General features: G+C 40.8%; 1 protein-coding gene across 1 annotated transcript in view; it reads right to left on the bottom strand.

The window, feature by feature from the left end:
* Positions 1–23,526, bottom strand: part of TTC27 (tetratricopeptide repeat domain 27) — a 1,013,239-nt gene that overhangs the window by 147,744 nt on the left and 841,969 nt on the right. The window contains exon 15 of the mRNA XM_053711856.1: positions 18,564–18,662. Within this exon, the coding sequence (XP_053567831.1) occupies positions 18,564–18,662 (99 nt within the window). The remainder of the gene's footprint in view (positions 1–18,563; positions 18,663–23,526) is intronic.

Raw genomic sequence — 23,526 nt, 5'->3', positions numbered from 1 at the left:
GAAAGGGCCTAGAACGTCCAGCCGACCGGCCCTTGGCCTTCCTGTACTGTGTAGGAAAGCTCCCTTTCCAGCAGTGACGGTAGCTATGATCGAATCCAGCCCAGGTCCAAACAGGGACTTACCCTTGAAGGACAGGGATAGTAACCTTGATTTGGAGGGATTATCTGCCTACCACGACATGAGCCACAGGGCTCTTCTAGCCAAAACTGCAAAGCTAGAATTCTTGGCATTAATGTGGATAATCTGAAGGATGGCATCTCTGGAGAAAGCATTGGCTAATTTGAAGGATTGAATGTGATCCTGTATCTCCTCCAGGGGAGTCTCTAGAGTAATTTGATCTGCTAAGGAATCAAGGCAAAACTTAGCTGCCCCCGTCATGGCAGCTATTCCCACCGCTGGTTGAAACAGGTAGCAAGACTGCAGGAAAATACCTTCTCAGGTATCCCTCAATCTTTCTGTCTAGAGAGTCCTTGAAAGACGTGCTCTCCTCTAGCAGGATGGTAGTGTGTTTAACCAAAGTGGATATAGCACCATCAACCTTAGGTACACTATTCCAGACCTTTGCATGAGCAGCAGGAACTGGAAATAACTTCTTAAAGGAATTTGCAAGGCTAAAGGGGACCCCCGGTTTATCCCATCTCTTGAAGATGATCTCCGCTTTAATAGGAGGTACAGGGAATACCTCTAGAGCCCTGGGCCTAGTCCTGAACCCTGACTCCAATTTCTGGGCTTATTCCTCCTCTGGCAGTTTAGCCACCGGGACCCCCAGGGTTGACAAAACCTTCTTAAGCAGGAGCCTTAGTTGCTCCATCTTGAATCTAATCATCTTCAGAGTCCAACTCTGCCTTTGATGTGTCAGAGGAAGAGAGTTCTCCCTCCGAGCTAACTTCAGGGTTGTCATCAGAAGGTTGATCACAACCGTCAGTTGTAACATCCACCAAACCCTCTGAAATACATACTGGAGAGCCATGTTTGGCCTTTCTCTTTCACTTCCCTGCAACAGGTAAAGCACTAAGGGTAGCAGTCACGGCAGACTGAATACGGTCAGTAAGGTCACTAGGTAGTAAGCCTACCACGACCGAGGTCAAGGGTTTGCAGCGGCACAAAGCAACCGTGGTCGCATCCACTGGCTGTTGGACAGGAACGTCTGCACCAGCCGACACTCGTGATTCAGCCAAAGGGTCCGGTTGTGACAGGCCACACGGAAATTGATCAGTGGTATGCTTGCTTGGGCCTCATGCATGAGTCGTAAGGACAAAGGGTAAGCAGGATTTGCATAACTGCACAGTATTTATTTTGCACAGCATACACGTAACATCATCGATGGAATGTACCGAGGAAGATTTCTCCAGACTATCCATGAATATAGAGTCATCCATGGTACAGAGTGGTATTATGGACAATTTAGCAACAATCGTGGGCCTATCAGCTGGCTATCCCAGGCTATCATACACAAATCAACTGTCCCCACAAAGCCCTGTTATGGTGTCTTACCACCTCCAATTCGGCCAGACCATGTTGTTACTGCTCTGCTAAAGGACTGTTGCATAGTGGATCTGGTCGGAAATGGTGCGAAAATGCCATCTACAGCACTTATAAACAGAAACACAATCTTACACCCCTTCTCTATTAAACAAGTTGCCATGAAAGAGAGAACAACTTACCAATAAGTTTGTAAGACACACTGCATTATCAGACAGGGGATATAGAAAGCTGGAAAGAGGAATGGGAGACCCAGCGTCTACAGAACAGATATTGCAATACTCAATTGAGATTTACATGGTTATATCATCCCTAGCTCGGAGGAGCCAAATCCAAGTTGAAAAAACTGCATCTCTTTACCTTTCTTTACTTCTTTAACAGAGCACCTCTCTCTACCTACCTCCATGTTACGAAGCAAAGAACTACTGGATAGGTAAGGGAAATGGGAGGGAAATGTAAGCCTTGTTGGGGTGTCTGCCTCCTCCTGGTGGCCAGGAAAGGTAATTAATTCCCTTAGGTTATGAATGTTTCTCGTGGACTTTCACTGCCAATATAAGGAAATATATATATATATATATATATATATTAATTAATTGGCAAATACTTTACATTAAAGCAAGAGTTTTAACCTAGGTTTGCATTTAGTGTTTAATGTCCCTTTAACTTTAGTGCAGTCTCACAGAAGAAAATGAGTAAATAATGTACATTGTTACCTTAAGACGCCTGCATAAAAGAATAAACAATCAACTTCTGGTATTTTAATATAATCATAATAAAACATATCACGTAAGGCACAAAGATTATATATACCTTGTTAAACACAAAAACATATACAAGTCCCCAAAACGCCTAATAAGGATATATGTAATATATGCACACAAAAATAATAACTTAAAACATACTTACGTCAAATGAGCTAATGCTGTGTACATTGGGGCCTTATGATACTACCTTTGATTGGATCCCACATAAATCAACAGTGTCATTAAGTCAAACCTCTATTATGCTCATATACTTTAATTTGAAATATATAATAAATGGGTATAGCCTTTGTTTGATACCTTACATAAGCACAGATTCCTCCATTTTGTTTAAGGGATGCCCCTCGCACAACACATATTGATGCCTGAGTCCAAGAATTAAATGACAACGCCTAACCAAACTCTCCATTCACTACAATCTGAGCCCAATCATAGTCAGCAGTCTCAAAGATTAAGGTTCAGTGTACATAGGAATGTGTTGATAACCAGCTGATGGACCCTGTATGAGAGACATATCTGGGGTGCTATCCCTGCCAAATGCAGCCAGTTCCCATGGTCCAACCGGGTCAATTATAAAGCTGGCCCTACTACCACATGTGTAGCTTGAGTCAATCAGAACCTTTGCTTTTGAAAAGCCTGACATAAAATATATTCCTCCTACTTCTCACATATTCCTATGAAGAAAGAACAAAACCAGATAGAGTTTATCCAAATTATGGTTACCCTTAAAAAATGAAGGAATGGATCTATCTTACACAGAAACAACAATAGACTTAATGAATGATTATGTAGTGAAAGATTTGGGAGGAATTCTTTGTGGTTCTCATTACTGCATTTACTTCCACAAGTTAGTGACGTACTCCCCTGCACACACACACCATATAATGTTTAAACTTTTGTACGTAAGTGCGGAGAGTAATAATAAACTTCCAGGACAAAACTATAAATCATCCACACATTTACCATTGCATGGTAACCCTAACTTCCCAGCAGGAATCTTAACTTTTTTTTTATGCATGGAAGGCATAATGAATACTGTATTAATCAGTTTGTACCTTTTTCGCTACATCCCTTCCACTGAGCAACATAAAACTTTCATACAAACACAGATTACGAGTGAAGCACTATTTAGCGCTTACACTAGAGCGCTAATTGCGCTAGAAGTAAACGTTTTGTGTGCGTCGTGTTGCACTCGTATTATGAGATGAAAGTAAAAAGTTTGAGCTCCCGTGCTAACCCGACGAACGCAAACAGCTTACTTCTAGTGCAATTAGAATGTTGTGAGCGCGATAACCTATTGCCCCATAGAAGCCAATGGAGAAAAAAAAGAGGAAAAAACCTAACACCCAACTCGTGCACTAACTCTAACTCATATTCTCATATGCGCTAACCTGATCGTATATTCTTATATGCCCTAACTCAACATGAATAGATCTCTATGTTAAAGCCTTTTGCCTGCCTTTTTTCCCTAAAACCTGAGACCTTATATATTTGAGCCCTTATAACTTTTGTGTGCAATATTTTTGTGTAATAATTTTTATTATATGGTGTTATTATGAGTGTAAGTGTACTTTGTAATGTATTTTTGATGCGTTTTGTACAACTTTTTATTTTCGCAAAACAGTTAACCACAGCTTTGAAGTCGAGGTAATCATTCTAGGGTAAATTGTGATTGCGCTCAAGTGATCGCGTTTATTTTCAACTCGTAATATGAGCACAATTTAACCTGTGTACATACTATCGCAAAAACATGGTATCGCTTGCGTGTAAATATTTGTGCTCCACTCATAATCTGGCCCTTAATTGTTTGCAAATTCACCACATATCACGGTTCATTCAATTTGATTTTCTTACCTTGGAGAAAAATTATTAAATTTTATCCTCTTGGAAAATGTAGCTGCTAAACATGAATCACGTGTATGTTTATCTCCTTTGCCGTGGTCAATTTCGGACAGACGTAAATTAACTATTGCCGTTACCAAGCAACCACCGCGTAAGAATACTTTAATAAGCCCAGTGATGTTTGGCTAGCCATGGTCATAAAGTTAGTATAAAGCATATTATTTTGCAGTTGTTATCAGTTAAAGCCAATTAGTGAAATATATATAATATGGTTAGCTTTAAGAAGTCAGCAGGGTGCTTTTCATTTTCTGAAAAGTAGAAATTACTCACTTTTCAGAGCTAAAATTACATAAAAAGTGTGCAAAATAAACAATGAAAATAAATTGCAAAGTTGTTTCATTATGCATAACTAAACATTTTATTTCAAAATCTCACAGTGTTTACTTTTTCTTTAAAGTGAAGGTCAACTTTGATGAATGAAACCCCGGTTTTTAAAAAAATACTATTAAAAACAGGGGCACTTTCATTAATCAAAGTTTACAAAGCAGCCGTTTTGTTTAAAAACTTACCTCTCTTCTCTTCCCCAGCCCGCAAAACCTCTCTTCATACGTCAGCTATGAAGAATCCGGCTTCCTCCAATCACGGCATGGCCTCAGGCAATGTTTGCTCTGGAGGGGAAGCCGTTATTGGAGGAAGCGGGATTCGTCATTGCTGACGTATGAAGAGAGGATCTGCGGGCGGGGGAAGCTGCTCCGGCTGTGAAGAGGAGAGAGGTAAGTTTTTAAACAAAACGGCTGCTTTATAAACTTTAATGAATGAAAGTGCCCCTGTTTTTAATAGTATTTTTAAAAACCGGGCTTTCATTCATCAAAGTTGACCTTCACTTTAAGAGGTGTGAATGGGCTATTGCATGTGTCAGTTTTGAAAAACATCCCAGTTTCTATTTCGAAAACAGGCACGTAACACAAGAAAAGTATTTTTTCAGGGCTTTCAGTTGAAAGCATGTTCACATCGGGTTTTTCTTTTAACAAAATATATACAATGTAGCATTGTGATCATCAGAGAAACTCTACCCCCACTTCTGCTGCAAAGCAAAAAGCGTTTTTGGCTGCAAATCACCAATAGATTGTGATCAAGCTCATAATTGCTATTGATTTTAATTTTTTATTAATTAATTATTAAATGTAATCACCTCTGCCCACCTATCCTAATACAAGAGTAACTCGTCCAGGAACATTTGCCTAACACATAGTTATTTTGCATAGGGGAGCGTTAATGGATATAATAGCAGCGCATTACATATCAAGACTGGTGACATCATTGGCATTCTGGGTATTAGCAAGGCTAATGTACAAGCATGTATTTCACTTAGGTATTGGAATCAAATTGTGTGAGGGATGTGGGTGTGTATGAGTGGTTGTCCGAGTGGAAAATAGGTTAACCAATAATTTTAAATAAAACAAAAATTAATTAAAAAAAAAACAATTTAACTAATAAAAATGTGGAAAGGTATAAATAATGTGAAAGTAGTTTTCAAAGTGATTTACATCTTGAATACTTTCAATCATTTAAAAGAGCTAGTTTTGAGTTATTAGTGAGTTCTGAACGGTGTTTGGAAGAATCTGCTGTGTCCCTTAGTCTTATGGAAAAAAATATTTCTCTATTTTAATTTTTATAACGTGAGTCATGAGACGTCAGCACCAAACCTCTTGTGATGAGATGTTTATTTGTGGTGAAATTTAAGTTAATTCTGTTATGGAAATCCCTAAAGCTGTGTTTCCTAAACTATGTTGGGTAGAACCCTGGAGATGTAAATTTAGTAACAGGAGTCCTATAAGTATACAATATAAGGGTGTATCACTTTTTAGAAAGTGACGTTCCATTTCAGGGTGTTCTACATTTATGTATTTATTTACAAGTTCTTTTGTAATAAAAAAAAATAAAATAAAAATATCAGGGCTGAATTAGCATAGAAATAATCACCCTAAGTGTTATCTATTCCAATTAATTTAAAAAGACAGAAAAATCAATAACAAAAGGGCAAATATTATTAATTGAAAATTCTACATTTAAAGGGACAGTAAAGTCATAATTGGACATTCATGATTTAGGTAGCACATACACTTTTAAACAACTTTCCAGTTTACTTCAATTATCAATTTTTTTTTCATTCTCTTGGTATCATTTGTTGAATGAGCAGCAATGCACTACTGGTTTCTAACTGAACACATGGGTGAGCTAATGACAAATGGTATATATATATATATATATATATATATATATGCAGCCACCAATCAGCAGCTAGAACCTAGGTTCTTTGCTGCTACTGAACTTACCTAAACCTTTCAGCAAAGGATAACAAGAGAAGGAAGCAAATAAAATAATAGAAGTAAATTGGAAAGTTGTTTAAAATTGTATGCTCTGTCTAAATCATGAATGTCAAATTATGACTTTACTGTCCCTTTAAATGTAGAATTTTCAATTGGTAATATTTACCCTTTATTTTCAGAAGCGCATCACAGCACACTGTCTAGTCACAGCCGGGCCCGATCGCTCCATTAAACTCAATGTAGCTCGCTCCCGCTACCAGACCAGAGCAGGGCCAAGCTACATTGAGTTTAATGGCGCGATCGGACCGGCTGTGACTAGACAGCGTGCTGCGATGCGCTTCTGAAAATAACAGACCCGCTCAGTAGAGCCAGGAGCGGCGTTCTACAAAATTCTACTTTGGGATAAAAAAATCTTTTAAATACTTTCAAGTATAAAGTTGGCGCTAAAATAATGGTATATAATTCTGCACTATTATATAACATTATTATGTAGGTTTACTGTCCCTTTAATTTTTCCAATGAAAGACAAAATAAGCCAATTTCTTGCTCAACTACACACAGGAAAATTATAAAGCATAACCATACTGAATACAGCAAATTATGGCGAGACTTGAGTAGCTGTGATATTACTGTGTCACAGAGCAAACCTCAGACTTTCACTGCCAACAATATAAATGTACTGAAGTTACATTAAAGTTATGCTTAAAATCATAACAGAAAACATAGCCTTGTCTTGAGTTAGCATGTGCATCTAATTTGGCTAGAACGATAAAGAACTGCACATTGTGTTAACCTGATTGTTTGCAGTTGGCGTAGATTTGAAGACTTTGTTTACATTTCTACTTAGATTTAAAAAAAAAAAAAAAACATCTGTTTTTTAAACCCTATATTTTTCATTGAGAATTTCTAGAATAAAGCAACTTATTCTGTAAATTGAAATACATTCCCCATTTTTTTCTCTTCATCTTCCTACATTTCATGCTTGACCTATACACATGTTGATATAACTGTATTCAATTTCCAGTATAACTTTTGTATAGTACATACATTTTAGTCTATACATTTTCTTTAGTTTAAAATTCTAAAGTAATTTCTTCTCTAAACTCAAAAACATCTGCTTGATCTGCTCTCATTTTGGCAGTAATTTATATTCAGTATTTAAAGGGGCATTGTATAACAATATTAAAATGTTCTAATTCAGTAGTATAGTATGAACGCTTTCTGATAACTGTTTAAGGGGCATAAAGAAAATGGAACCAGCAATTCACAATCGAGGCAGCATATGTGTTTAGCCATTAATCACTAGCCACGATCATCTCAAGATGGTAGTGTATTGCTGCTATGGAGTTGACTTTAATGCATTTATCACCTTTGCAATAATAAAATGCTTTACTATAGTAACAATAGGTTTAGGTCCCTTTTTAAGCGCTGAAAAATAAGCTAAGAACACAGTTAAATTCCTGGACAGTAACCAGAATGCACTGCTACTTCCGAGCATGACATAGCTAGTAAACCAATCATAAATGGTAAACACCAGGATCCAGAATGCATTGCCACATATCTACCAATCACCAGCTATGCAATAAACACTATTATAGTACCAGTAAATACAGCATATTTACATAATCAACAAATGCATGATAAAAAGACAATGTAATAGCATTTAGTCTAAACTTCAAATGAGTAGTAGATTTTTCTGACAAATGTCAAAGTAATGTCTATTTCCACTCCTGTATCAGGTGACAGCCATCAGCCAATCACAATTGTATATACGTATATTCTGTTTCTGTTTAACATCAGTAAGCATTTACACAATACTAAAATGTTTTAATGCTTTAGAACATTTTATTGTTGTATTGGAATGTCCTAAGTTTTTTTTTTAACTATCAAACAAAATGTCTCTTTTTTTGCATTTCATTAAAGATGTGAGATTGGGTTCTATATATACAGCGCCAAACCAACTGACTATTTCAATAAAGACACTGCTGTCATGTGTAACCAGGATCCATGCGATGCTAAATGCACACTAATGTATTCCCACACAACTCCATTATATGTGCTTTAGTCTGACACCAACATTAAAGGGATACTAAATCCAAATTTTTTCTTTTGTGGTTCAGATATAGCATGCAATTTTAAGAAACTTTCTAATTTACTCCTATTATCATTTTTTCTTCATTCTTTTTCTATCTTTATTTGAAAAAGCAGGAATCTAAGCTAAGGAGCTGGCCCATTTTTTGTTCAGCACCTGGGTTGCACTTGCTGATTGGTGGCAAAAAGTACCCATCAATCAGCAAGCCCTATCCAGGGTGCTGAACCAAAAACGGGCTGGCTCCATAGCTTAGAGTCCTGCTTTTTCAAATAAAGATAGCAAGAGAACGAAGAAAATTTGATAAAAGGAGTAAATGATAAAGTTGCTTAAAATTGCATGCTCTATCGGAATTCCGAAATCAATTTTTTTAGGTTTTGTGTCCCTTTAAGGAAATTACATTTCTGTAAGGTATGTGTAAATAAAACCGAGTAAAAAATAACAGATGTCAGAAAAGAATCACTAGAAAAATATATGTCACTGGGTATTTTTTTAAGGTGAAATTTACAGCAAGTCACTTCATGTTCAATCTGTTCAGAAGATTTGCTAGTGTATAAAACTGCCTGGGGGTTAGGAAACATGATGATTAGTGTCAAACAGATGAGTATATACAATTTCTTTTTGGCAGTTCAATACAAGGTGACATAAAACAAAATATATTAGGTTAGAAAAACTGAACTGAACAATGCAGACATCATCTTTGCTTAAAACTATGTGTTTTTATAGTGATGGTACATCATTCATAGAACTCTTTTTTTAGATATTAGACGTCTAACTATCCATGGTACTACTTTTTTTTGTTTCAGCAGGTCATGATTTAAGTGCAAAGGCTTAGGTGACAGGGAAATTAGATTTTTTTTTTTAATGCAGAATAAGCGTCATGCAAAAAAAATCCCTAGTTTCTTTAAGACCATTTAAGGGATATGAAACCCAAAATGTTTCTTTCATGATTCAGATAGAGCATGAGAGGACAACTTTCTAATTTTATATTGTCAAATGTTCTTTGTTTTCTTGGCATCTTTTGTTGAAAAGCAGGGGCACATGCTAAGGAGCCATTTTTGGAGCACTATATGGCAACCGTTTTGCAAGAATGTTATCCATTTGCCAAAGTACTAAATGGCAGCACTGTTCCCTGCTATTTAGTGCTCCAGATCCCTACCTAGATATCTCTTCAACTTTAAAATTGAAGTAAATTGGGAAAAACATTTTTTAAATGGTATGCTCTGTCTTAATCACAAAAGTATTTTTTTGGGTTTCATATCCCTTTAAATTCAGTACAATACATTTTATAATCAACAAATGCATAATTAAAAAAGCATAAAACAATAGCACTTAGTTTGAGTATGAAGCGAACAGTAGAATTTTTTTCTGATACATTTCAAAGTTTCCTTCCATTCCCCTGTCCTCTGTATCACGTGACAGCCATAAGACATATAGAACTCTTGAACATGCACAGTATAAGCTGGTTCTTCAGGAAAAAAGTTTGTGCATAATATGATAATGGAAGTAAACAGACTTTTTGTTTCTTAAACTGCATGCTTTATTAGAATCCTGCAAGTTTAAAGAGACACTAAAATAAAATTTAAACTTTCATGATTTAGACAGATAATGCAGGTTTTATAGACTTTCCAATTTACTTCCATCATTAATTGTGCAAGCTTTTTATATGCATACTTTCTGAGGCACCAGCTACTACTGAGCATGTTTAAGTGTTCACAGTGTGTAAGTATATGAGTCTGTGATTGGCTAATGGCTGTCATATGATAAAAGAGGCCAGCAAACTGTTAAGTTAATTTCAAAATTTGTCAGAAAAAAAATCTATTGCTCATTTAAAAGTGTTGTTGCATTTTCTTATTATTATGCACTTGTTCAGTATACAAACCTAATAAAATATATTAGGAAAAAGCATCTATATCATTCTAGTTTACAAATAAAATGCTAATTTTGTTAAAGTGCTGCCTTTTTTTTTTCACTATGTGAAAATCCATGCAAACTGGTTAAATACACAGTCAAAGCTGAGCTCCTATACCACTACAGATGAGAATACAGTTAATGGGACAGGCAGGAGCAATCCTACATCTCCATGCTCCAATCACTGGCCCTAAACTCCATTGGAGTAGAATGGGCGTGTTCCAGAAAGGTAACTTTAACTATGTGTTAACCCTTTTGATTAATTTAAATACATAGGGCCCCATGTACAAAGCTGTGGATAGGCAAGGTTCCCATCTGGGAACCTGTCGGAACAGCTTTGTAGCGAATGAGCAGCGGATACTGTACGTATCATTACAGGAGCACTTGTGCAATGGATCCCCTTTCTCTCATGCTGCCAATCATGCAAAAGAAAGGGCCTGTTAATCACCGAAAGAATATGTTCAGAGGATTTTATATCTACCACCTCAGAGGTGGCAGAAAGAGTAAAAAGCAGGGGTCGGATGATATGCAAGCCTGCCCCATTCGCTGCTGAGTACATCAATGCCATACTAAAAGAAGGGAATTTGTTGTCCATAGTAAAATAAGGGAATTTGTTTATAATAGAAATTTACTTCTATTACCAAATTTTCTTTGTTTTTGTGTAATCCTTTGTTGAAATGCAGAAAAGTTAGTTAAGGAGTGTGCACGTGTCTGCTGTACTATACGTCAGCAGTTTTGCAACAATTATTATTATTGGTTATTCGTAGAGCCCCAACAGATTCCTCATCGCTATAAACAAAGGCGGAGTAAAACAAAACATTTATAGGGATCAAACGGATAGAGAGCCCTGCTAAGAGTCGCACTGTTGTAGTCAGCTCTTAAGAAGGTGATCTACAAACAGCTGGGCTCTTAGGCTTACATGCTAATGGGGTTCAGGGGATAGCAATGGAGGAGAGGAACTGGGATAAAGAAAGGTTTGTGTAGGTTGTATGCATCCCTGAACAGTAGAGTCTTTAGGGAGCGCTTGAAGCTTTCAAAACTAGGGGAGAGTCTTGTGGAGCGAGGTAGAGAGTTTCACAAGATGGGAGCCAGTCTGGAGAAGTCCTGTAAATGGAGTGTGAGGAGGTAACAAGAAAGGAGGAGAGTAGGAGGTCATGAGCAGAGCGAAGGGGATGGGAGGGAGCGTATCTGGAGACTAGGTCTGAGATATAGGGGGAGCAGTGCAGTTGAGGGCTTTGCATGTCAGAGTGAGAATTTTGTGTTTAATCCTAGAGGCAAGAGGAAGCCAGTGAAGGGATTGGCAGAGAGGTGAAGCAGATGAAGAGCGACGTGTAAGGAAGATGAGCCTGGCAGAGGCATTCATTATGGATTGTAAAGGAGCTAGGTGGCAGCTGGAGAGACCAGAGAGGACAGAGTTGCAGTAATCGAGGCAGGAAAGGATGAGAGAGTGGATTCAAATCTTAGTTGTGTCTTGTGCAGGACCGTCTTTAACACAGGGCAAAAGGGGCAGCTGCCCAGGGCCCAGTTTCTGTTGAGGGGCCCAAGAGTCCTAAGAATTTTTTTTTTTTTTTTTTTTTTTTATGGTCATACCAGACTGCTGATGTGACATGGGGAACACACACATTCAGTCATAATACTGTCACAGTCAAAAGTACTCTGCTTATATATTTTTTTTTTTTTAAAACTGTGCCGGACCGTGCCGGTGTCATGTGACATGCCAAGCTATTGCCATGTGCTGTTTTAGAAGTGCACTGTGCAGCACTGAATGCAAAGCCCTAACTCGGCATCCAGCCATTCCCACTGCATCATAAAAGGTCCTACTGGGGTTACCAATGTTACCAGGTAACTGCTCTGGTGGTAGGGATTGTTTCTGGGTAGGGCTGACTCTAGGCGCATGCAGCTGGAGCGGCAAGCACGTGAGGATTTGAGCATCTGTGCAGCTGCATACACTGCTCTCTTCAGTCTTGAGGCTGTGTGACTCATCTCACACTGTATCCTTGCAGCCTTGGACAGACAGCATCCAGTCTGCTGGTCCCCTTAGCCCTGCTCTTTCTGCTGTGGCCCTAAGATCAACTAACTGAAGTTTGTTAGGGGAACAGTGCTTTGTAGAAAGGTGTCAGTGGGAAGAATAAGTGAGTGCACACACACCCCTCCCCATGCAGCATTGTCTAGTGCAGGGTGAGAGGGAACTTGTTTCTAGCAAAGAAGTGACATGTGCTGCTGTGGCTGATTTATAGTGCCATGCTGATACTTCACACATTAATGTAAGGTTTATTTTTATAGTTTATGTTTTCTCTCTGTCTCAGATTTTACAGCTTCCCATAGTAGTTCTGCTGTTCCAGTCAGTAAACTTATACTGCACCTCCATGCGAAATTGCATGGGGGGGGGGGGCTCAAGAAATTTTTTGCCCAGGGTCCAGTCAATATTAAAGACGGCCCTGGTCTTGTGTAAGGAAATGTCTAATTTTAGAGATGTTTTTAAGGTGGAAGCGGCAGGCTTTAGCCAAAGACTGAATGTGAGGAGTGAAAGAAAGATCTGAGTCATCGGGCATGCGGGGTAGGGGTAATGATGGAGTTCTCTACAGTTATAGAGAGATTAGAGGTGGAGATTTTGGAAGAAGGGGGAAAACATAAATTATGCTTACCTGATAATTTCATTTGCTTCTGTATGAGGAGAGTCCACGGCATCATTTCTTACTGTTGGGAAATACTAAACCTGGCCACCAGGAGGAGGCAAAGACACCCCAGCCAAAGGCTTAAATACTCCCCCTACTTCCCTCATATCCCAGTCATTCTGCCAAGGGAACAAGGAACAGTAGGAGAAATATCAGGGCATAAATGGTGCCAGAAGAAAAACAAAATTTTGGTCCGCCCATTGGAGTAAAACGGGCGGGGGATTTGGACTCTCCTCATACAGAAGGAAATTAAATTATCAGGTAAGCATAATTTATGTTTTCCTTCTTAATATGAGGAGAGTTCACGGCATCATTCCTTACTGTTGGGAAAACTATACCCAAGCTCTAGGGGACACTGAATGATAACAGGAGGGGTAAAAGGAAGGCGGACCCTATATCTGAGGGCATCACAGTCTGCAAAATCATTCCCCCAAAAGCTGCTTCCGCTGAACCAAAAACGTAAAAATTGTAAAAAATAGAAAAAGTATGTAAGGAGGACTAGATAGCAGCCTTATAATTCTGATCCATAGAGGCCTTGTTCTAAAGACTCAAGAGGAAGTCACTGCTCTAGTAGAATGACCCATACTCCTCTGAGGAGTTCTATGTCCCACTGTCTCAGAAGCAAAGCGGATAACACCTCTGAACCAAAAGGATAAGGAAGTCGAAGAAGCCTTTAGACCCCAGAGTAGATAACCAACAAGGAATAAAGGTTGTCTGAAACACAAAGTAGCTTGAATATAGAACTTCAAAGCTTGCACCACATCCAAATTATGCAGTAAACAGTCCTTTCGAAAAAGAAGGATTAAGACACAAGGAAGGAGCCACAATCTCCTGATTGATGTTGCGATCAGACACAGCCTTAGAAAGAAAACCCAAGCAGGTATGTAGGACAGCCTTATCAGTGAGGAACACCAGGTAAAGTGGCTCACATTGCAAGGCAGCTATTTCAGAGACTCTACGTGCCGACACAATAGCCAATAGAAAAGGAACCTGCCCCTTGCAAAACACATTAGAACAATATTTAAACTCGAAGGAGGAGAATTAGATCTAAACACAGGTCTGATCCTAATCAGAGCCTTAACAAAGAGTGCAGCTCAGGAAGCTCAGTGAGCCTCCCGTGCAGCAAAAACAGATAGGACCGAAATCTGTCCCCTCAGGGAACTAGCAGAAAGGCCCTTCCCCAGACCCTCCTGGAGAAAAGTAGTATCCTGGCAGTCCTAAACTTAAGCCAGGCTAATCCCCAATCTTCACACCAGATAAATAAGATCTCCACACCTTATGATAGATGCGACGAGTAACAGGCTCACAAGCTTGAATGAGGGAGTCAAAAAACCTATTAGAGAATCCTCTCTTGGCTATGACCACCACGCAGTCAGCCTCAGAGAATCTAGACTTTGATGAACCAAAAAGGGACCCTGTCCCAGCAGATCCCTGCAACAAGGTAACTTCCATGGAGGAGATAATGACCTCCCCCCTAGATCACGGCCACGATGGACCAATCAGATTCACCGATGCCCGCTCCTGCATGAAGAAGAAGTGGTAACGGTGGGAAAAGGTAAAATGGATTGAACCTTCAAGGTACCGCTAAAGATTCTATTAACTTCGCTTGAGGATCCCTAAATTGCGACCCAAATCTGGTTAGCTAAGTAAAGAACCGTGACGCCATGAGAACTCTCTCCGGCGTCCCCCAATCGCTGCAATCTCCACAAACACCTCAAGATAGGGAGACCAATCCCCAGAATGAAAGGATAATCTGCGTAGAAAATACGCTTCTCAGCTGTCCACGCTCGGAACGTAGATTGCAGATAGTGAGCAGATGTGGGCTTCCGCCCACGCCAGAATCCGAGGAACTTCCCTCATGGCTAGGGAGCCTCTCGAGAATGACGTAACTACCGAGGAAATGATGACTGATAGGAAACTGATAAACGGGAGGAACCTAGAAGAGGCCAAGTCCTCAGAGCATTAAAGATTGCTCCAAGATTGCTTATCGGGAGGGAGGATTCCTCCCAATTCCACAGGCCCTATGCCTCCCTGGAACCCCAAAACAGCTCCCCATCCATAGACATGTGCCCAGGATAGTCTAGAAAAGGAACCTTCCGAAGAAGGATGTCCCTCTGGACAGGTGAGCTGGCCAGAGCCACCAGGAGAGCGATTCTCTCGACCGCTGTCCAGAGAAATCTGTTGAGACAGATCAGAATGATCAACGTTCCACTCTCTCAGCCTGCACGGCTGAAGTGGTCTGAGATGAAACCTGGCAAAAGGAATGATGTCCATGCTGGCCACCATGAGACCAATCACCCCCATACACCGAGCCACTGAGGACCCCAAGGAGGTCTGGAGGACAAAACAAGCTGAAGATATTTTGTAACGCCTCTGGTCTGTAAGGAATATCCACATGGATATGGAGTCTATTATAATACCCAGGAAAAACCCCTAGTACTAGGAACAAGAAAAAACTCCCTACCAAGTTAATCTTCCATCCATAGGATCGAGGAAAAAAACAGAAGAGACCCCGAATGTCTGCCAGACGACAGGATGGTGCTTGAACCAGAATCTCATTCAAGAATGGAGCTACAGCTGCACCTCAGTTCAGGTAACTGCAAGCAGAACCCCTAGAACCTTCGGAAAAAAACTTGGGAGCAGTAGCTAGACCAAATGGAAGTGCAATAAGCTGGAAGTACTGGTCCTGGAATGCAACCCTTAGGAACTTGCAATGTTCCCTGTAGGTTGGAACACGAAGGCAAGCAGTCTTCTGATCTATCGTGATCGAGAATGTCCCTCTTGCATAAGAGGATTAATTATTATCCCCAACCCTCCTTATGAGAGGTACTGGGAGAAGACTCCAAAGGAGAATAAACTCGCCTCTTACTTGTAAAGGCTTCCCACTCTTTGTAGGAAAACTGCCCTAGAAACAGGCTTAAATTTGAAGCATAGCTATGACCACTAGGACCCATGGATCCTGCACGTCCCTGAATCAAGCATCTGAAAAGAGCGATAGAACTGTCCTCAATGCGATCCAAGACAGGACCTGGGACTGGCCTCTCCCGACAACCTAGGTACCGCGGCCTCTGCTCTGCTTGGATTATTCCAGGACTGAGACGGACTCCAAGTACACTTGGATTGCTCTGCGTAGCGAAGGTCTCTGACGCTGAGCTATAATAATAGAAAATATGTTGTTTTTAAACAACGATATAAATTAGGCTTTCTACCTGACAGGGCTGGGAGGGATGTGAACCCATGGGTCTGTGTTTATTGTTCTGTTTGCTGATGTGAAGAGTCACAGTCGGCTTCTCTGTACTAAGTCAAATCTTCCCCTCAGCAGAAAGCAAGATTAGGAACAGAAGTTATTTCTGTCATAGGCAACCAAGGCCTGAAACTAAGTCATAACTTAGGTGCTGGGAATCTGTGGCAGACACGTAAAAAAGAATCAGAAGCTCTAAAGCCCTAATTCCTACTCGAAAATATTGAGGAAACAACACCTCAAATTGAGACAGAGATGCTTCAATAGAAGCCTCCTGAAAAAAGAGTAAACAAAGTCTTCAGAACGAAAACATCTTTCAGAAAAGAGTTCCCACTATACAAAAGCTTTAAATTAAACTATCCCAAACAGAATAGAATCAGGAATCTTAAAAACAAAAGGGAATACACGAAAAGCATAGAAGCTCTATCCTTCCCCACACAAATTCGATATCTGATTTAGGGCTCTGAGATTCGACTGGTAGATCAGTATGAGGAATCTCTAATACTGTCAAAACCTCTTAGAATCAAGCGCAGACGTGTTATTCTGAGTCGAAAAGCGAGATCCTGCTCAACCAGAGGACTAGAAGCATCCGACTCCGACCCAGAAGGCCTCTCCTCAATCTCAGAGAGAAATACATCTCTGGATGATTGATTGGATACAACCGTCATCTTACATGATGCTCCCTGATTAGGGGGAGCATGGATTAATCCTTCGTTTGAGCGTAACCGTATGAGGCAAAACGGCTAAGGCCGCAGACAGTGCTATACGGAACTGCGCAGAAATGTTTGGTGGAAAAAGGCCCCCTCAAGACGGAGGAGCAGTAGTGTAAGGGGAAACTGCATGTGTAGGAGCAGCTGAACACAGGGGACACGCCTCGCGGGACGAAGAGGCGTACGGCTCAGTGCCATCTGACATCTCCACACTGGTAGATGAAAACACCCTGTTGCGGCATATGGAACACAATTGAGAGGGCTGGACTACCCGGGCCTCCTCACAATATACACAAGTATCAAATTCTGACGTAGAGGGAGCCCCCTCTAAAGATTCAGAATCCTCCATAACTAGGTAACTTTTACTGAGATAAAGTAACAATAGGCACCAATACCCCCCAATGACTGGGGTACTCACCACCCCCTTATGACCCAGACAGAAGAGAGACAATTTGTTCCTCTCCGTAGTCACTAGGTGAAGAACAGGAAGTGGAAAACATGAACACACCCGGTCACATGGTGCGCAACGCAGGAACCACCCCTGCTAAGGAAAAGCGTGCCAAGTCAATAGAACGGCGCAGCTCCCAAAATAAAATTTCAACCTGTACTTTCCATATGAGCCCAAAGCATCTCACACATAAAGTAGCATAAAACCACATAACCAAAAATGATTAAACACCCCACTGTTCAATAATCCCCCTCAGGAGATATTAACCCTTGATTCCATAAAGATAAAGGAGCCATACTGTGACCCTGTCTTCTAGCGTTAACATAAAAGTAAAAATGGAATGATCTTACCAGAATCTATGCCGTGGAACAGAAACACGGTCCTTCAAGTGTGACAGACTGTAGCATCGGTTTTGAAATGGACTTGAGTGATGAAAAGCAGGCAGCGAAACTCATCAACGCTGATTGCTTAGGAGCTGTTAATACAAGTCTGGATGGGTTCGCAGAAAGATTCTCCCTGCATCTCCAGACCCTAACTTTTAGCAATGCTCTCACTGAGAGGCTGACAAGACTACGTAAAACTCCAGTCCCATATCGAAGGGCAGATACCCTTCCTAAGGAACTACTCCGAATCTTCTGACCCTTCTCTGCCAACCTCCTGTGATGAAAGGCAAAGAATGACTGGAATATGAGGGAAGTAGGGGAAGTATTTAAGCCTTTGGCAGGGGTGTCTTTGCCTCCTCCTGGTGGCCAGATTTAGTATTTCCCAACAGTAAGGAATGATGCAGTGGACTCTCCTCATATTAAGGAAATAAGGAGCTCAGTTTTGGAGAGATTTTGCTTGAGGTAGTGAGAGGACTTCCAGGAAGAGATGTTATACATTAGCTGGAGCAGTAGATGGCAGCAATATTTCCTGTCATGTAGTGCTCCAGACATGTGCATACTACCTATCTAGATATCTCTTCAAAGTAAATTTGAACATTAAAAAAATTGAAAACTTTTTTTAAAAATTGTATTTTGTATTAAAATAATTAATGAAAAAATGTGGGTTTCATGTCGCTAGTTTAATACTTACATCAGGTTCCAAGGTAACACAGCGCTGGAAAGCTCTTGCAGCTCCTTCATAGCCCTGTAGGGTAATATAGGCGCAGCCCAAGGAAAACCAAACTCCAAGCTGGAAACCAAAATGGAAAATATACACAGTCAATACACAGAAAAGAAAAGCAGCACTGTAAGAAAACATAGGGACATATGCTACTGAAATATTATCAAGTCAATTATATCATCAAAAACAAAAAAAATATTTTGCTTTCCTTACTTAAACTTCTTGTAAACTTTGAAACTACAATGAAAGCCCTTTTTATTTTATTTAAACGGTATGTAACATTAATAACGGATCCAAGCTTTGTAAACATAAATAGTAATGTAACCTCTTGAGAAAGTCCTGCAGGTAGACGAAACGCGTAGAGGACTATTTTACCTTACAGGCTTTTGTAGATTACACTGGTTTTTGCTGGTTTGCTTCTGTTATATACTGTTACCGATAGTGGGCTGGAATTTCCCTTATACCTGAGAGGTTTGCTGTGTGGCAAAGACAGATCGCAAAGTTGAGTAATACAGCCCCCTGGAATGCCTGGAGTAGTGTGCATATTTGCTTTTATGTACTACACTTCTGTTTTTTAGTTTTATTACCTTGTGTGCGTTAGCGTTTTAATTAAATAAACAAGTCTGATAGTGCTGTTTTACTGTGTTTTATAGTAATGAAAAGGTTTCTCCACCTGATTATATCAACATATTGGTGGTAATTAATTAAGAGAGTGTACCAAATCTGAGTGTACCATGTGTCCATTAAAATACACGTTTTATATTTAAACTTAATCTTGGACTACAAGCAACACTTGATGGAGTGGCTAAAAAGTTTTGAGGGTGTCTGCTCAAGCTGGTTTTAATCTTAACAAAATATATCTTGCTGGCACTAGGGTGCTAGAAGTGGCGAGTAAGGCAGTAGACCACATGAGGCATGCCAAACATTTTCTTTGTATATGCCAGTTTGGGGAAGCATGCCAAGATTCCATCCCTGTTATATAGTTTCACATTTGCATGGGGTAGGTGAATAAGTCTTCCTGATTCCGCTCATTCCCCTATAGAACTTACTGCCTTTAGTACCTAATTTGGAGATATCCTTTGGCATCTTTTGTTGAATAATAAATATACGTAGTTTCATAGAATGTATTACTATCATTCTCTGGATTATCAGTCATTATATATATATATATATATATATATATATATATATATGTATGTATGCGTTACGGGTAATCCTAGGATTACTCAAGTAAAACTGACATTATCCAAGCGGCTGTGGGTAAACCCAATGTACTGTAACTCACCCATCTACACTATTTTTTTGCCTCTGCCTGGGTGGTTCAAGGAAGGCGTCCCGCCGATCCTCTAGCATCCACCCCAAGTGAACCTTGGGGAATGAGGTTTACAAGGGGGGTGCAAATAGTGAAGAGGGGGAAATTACAGTGCATTGTATATATATATATATGTTTGATGCAGTGACTTGAAGCGTATGCACAGGGAATTTATGATCTTAGATCGGGCTTTACCCACAGTCGCTTGGGTAATGTCCGTTTTACCTGGATAATCCTAGGATTACCCAATATCTGATTTTACCCATAACATATATATATATATAACAAAATACACCATAAAAACATAATTTATGCTTACCTGATAAATTTATTTCTCTTGTAGTGTATCCAGTCTACGGATCATCCATTACTTGTGGGATATTCTCCTTCCCAACAGGAAGTTGCAAGAGGATCACCCACAGCAGAGCTGCTATATAGCTCCTCCCCTCACTGCCATATCCAGTCATTCGACCGAAACAAGACGAGAAAGGAGAAACCATAGGGTGCAGTGGTGACTGAAGTTTAATTAAAATTTAGACCTGCCTTAAAAGGACAGGGCGGGCCGTGGACTGGATACACTACAAGAGAAATAAATTTATCAGGTAAGCATAAATTATGTTTTCTCTTGTTAAGTGTATCCAGTCCACGGATCATCCATTACTTGTGGGATACCAATACCAAAGCTAAAGTACACGGATGATGGGAGGGACAAGGCAGGAACTTAAACGGAAGGAACCACTGCCTGTAGAACCTTTTTCCCAAAAACAGCCTCTGAAGAAGCAAAAGTGTCAAATTTGTAAAATTTTGAAAAGGTGTGAAGCGAAGACCAAGTCGCAGCCTTGCAAATCTGTTCAACAGAGGCCTCATTTTTAAAGGCCCAGGTGGAAGCCACAGCTCTAGTAGAATGAGCTGTAATCCTTTCAGGGGGCTGCTGTCCAGCAGTCTCATAGGCTAAGCGTATTATGCTCCGAAGCCAGAGAGGTTGTCAAAGCTTTTTGACCTCTCCTCTGTCCAGAGTAAACGACAAACAGGGCAGATGTTTGACGAAATTCTTTAGTAGCCTGTAAGTAAAACTTAAAGGCACGGACTACGTCCAGATTATGCAAAAGACTTTCCTTCTCTGAAGAAGGATTAGGACACAATGATGGAAAAACAATCTCTTGATTGATATTCCTGTTAGAAACCACCTTAGGTAAAAACCAAGGTTTGGTACGCAGAACTACCTTGTCTGATAGAAAAATCAGATAAGGAGAATCACAATGTAAGGCAGATAACTCAGAGACTCTTCGAGCCGAGGAAATAGCCATCAAAAACAGAACTTTCCAAGATAAAAGTTTAATATCAATGGAATGAAGGGGTTCAAACGGAACTCCCTGAAGAACTTTAAGAACCAAGTTTAAGCTCCACGGGGGAGCAACATTTTTAAACACATGCTTAATCCTAACCAAAGCCTGACAAAATGCCTGGACGTCTGGAACTTCTGCCAGACGCTTGTGCAAAAGAATAGACAGAGCAGAGATCTGTCCTTTTAAAGAACTAGCTGATAAGCCTTTGTCCAAACCCTCTTGGAGAAAGGACAATATCCTAGGAATCCTAACCTTACTCCATGAGTAACTCTTGGATTCACACCAATAAAGATATTTACGCCATATCTTATGGTAGATTTTCCTGGTGACAGGCTTCCGAGCCTGTATTAAGGTATCAATGACTGACTCGGAGAAGCCACGCCTTGATAGAATCAAGCGTTCAAACTCCATGCAGTCAGTCTCAGAGAAATTAGATTTGGATGATTGAAAGGACCTTGTATTAGAAGGTCCTGCCTCAGAGGCAGAGTCCATGGTGGAAGAGATGACATGTCCACTAGGTCTGCATGCCAGGTCCTGCGTGGCCACGCAGGCGCTATCAGAATCACCGATGCTCTCTCCTGTTTGATTTTGGCAATCAGTCGAGGGAGCAGAGGAAACGGTGGAAACACATAGGCCAGGTTGAAGAACCAAGGAGCTGCTAGAGCATCTATCAGCGTTGCTCCCGGGTCCTTGGACCTGGATCCGTAACAAGGAAGCTTGGCGTTCTGGCGAGACGCCATGAGATCCAGTTCTGGTTTGCCCCAACGATGGACCAGTTGAGCAAACACCTCCGGATGGAGTTCCCACTCCCCCAGATGAAAAGTCTGACGACTTAGAAAATCCGCCTCCCAGTTCTCTACGCCTGGGATGTGGATCGCTGACAGGTGGCAAGAGTGAGACTCTGCCCAGCGAATTATCTTTGAGACTTCTAACATCGCTAGGGAACTCCTGGTTCCCCCTGCGAAAGGTCATACCCTTGGACAGATGGACCCGAGAAAGCCACCAGAGAAGAGAATCTCTGGTCTCTTGATCCAGATTTAGTAGAGGGGACAAATCTGAGTAATCCCCATTCCACTGACTTAGCATACATAATTGCAGCGGTCTGAGATGCAGGCGCGCAAATGGCACTATGTCCATTGCCGCTACCATTAAGCAGATTACTTCCATGCACTGAGCCACTGACGGGCGTGGAATGGAATGAAGGACACAGCAAGCATTTAGAAGTTTTGATAACCTGGACTCCGTCAGGTAAATTTTCATCTCTACAGAATCTATAAGAGTCCCTAGGAAGGAGATTCTTTTGAGTGGTGATAGAGAACTCTTTTCCACGTTCACTTTCCACCCATGCGACCTCAGAAATGCCAGAACTATCTCTGTATGAGACTTGGCAATTTGAAAGCTTGACGCCTGTATCAGGCTGTCGTCTAGATACGGAGCCACCGCTATGCCTCGCGGTCTTAGAACCGCCAGAAGTGAGCCCAGAACCTTTGTAAAAATTCTCGGGGCAGTGGCCAACCCGAAGGAAAGAGCTACAAATTGGTAATGCCTGTCTAGAAAGGCAAACCTTAGGAACCGATGATGATCTTTGTGAATCGGTATGTGAAGGTAGGCATCCTTTAAGTCCACTGTGGTCATGTACTGACCCGCTTGGATCATGGGTAGGATGGTCCGAATAGTTTCCATTTTGAATGATGGAACTCTGAGGAATTTGTTTAAGATCTTTAGATCCAAGATTGGTCTGAAGGTTCCCTCTTTCTTGGGAACCACAAACAGATTTGAATAAAATCCCTGTCCTTGTTCCGTCCGCGGAACTGGATGGATCACTCCCATTACTAGGAGGTCTTGCACACAGCTTAGGAATGCCTCTTTCTTTATCTGGTTTGCTGATAACCTTGAAAGATGAAATCTCCCTTGTGGAGGAGAAGCTTTGAAGTCCAGAAGATATCCCTGAGATATGATCTCCAACGCCCAGGGATCCTGAACATCTCTTGCCCACGCCTGGGCGAAGAGAGAAAGTCTGCCCCCCACTAGATCCGTTTCCGGATAGGGGGCCGTTCCTTCATGCTGTCTTGGGGGCAGCAGCAGGCTTTCTGGCCTGCTTGCCCTTGTTCCAGGACTGGTTAGGTTTTCAGGCCTGTCTGGAATGAGCAACAGTTCCCTCTTGTTTTGAAGCGGAGGAAGTTGATGCTGCTCCTGCCTTGAAATTTCGAAAGGCACGAAAATTAGACTGTTTGGCCTTTGATTTGGCCCTGTCCTGGGGAAGGGTATGACCCTT

Source organism: Bombina bombina, chromosome 4 (genome assembly GCF_027579735.1).
Source record: "Bombina bombina isolate aBomBom1 chromosome 4, aBomBom1.pri, whole genome shotgun sequence".
NCBI classification, from domain to species: domain Eukaryota; kingdom Metazoa; phylum Chordata; class Amphibia; order Anura; family Bombinatoridae; genus Bombina; species Bombina bombina.
The sequence above is the reverse complement of the archived record's forward strand: the minus strand, read 5'-3'. Positions and strand labels throughout refer to the sequence as shown.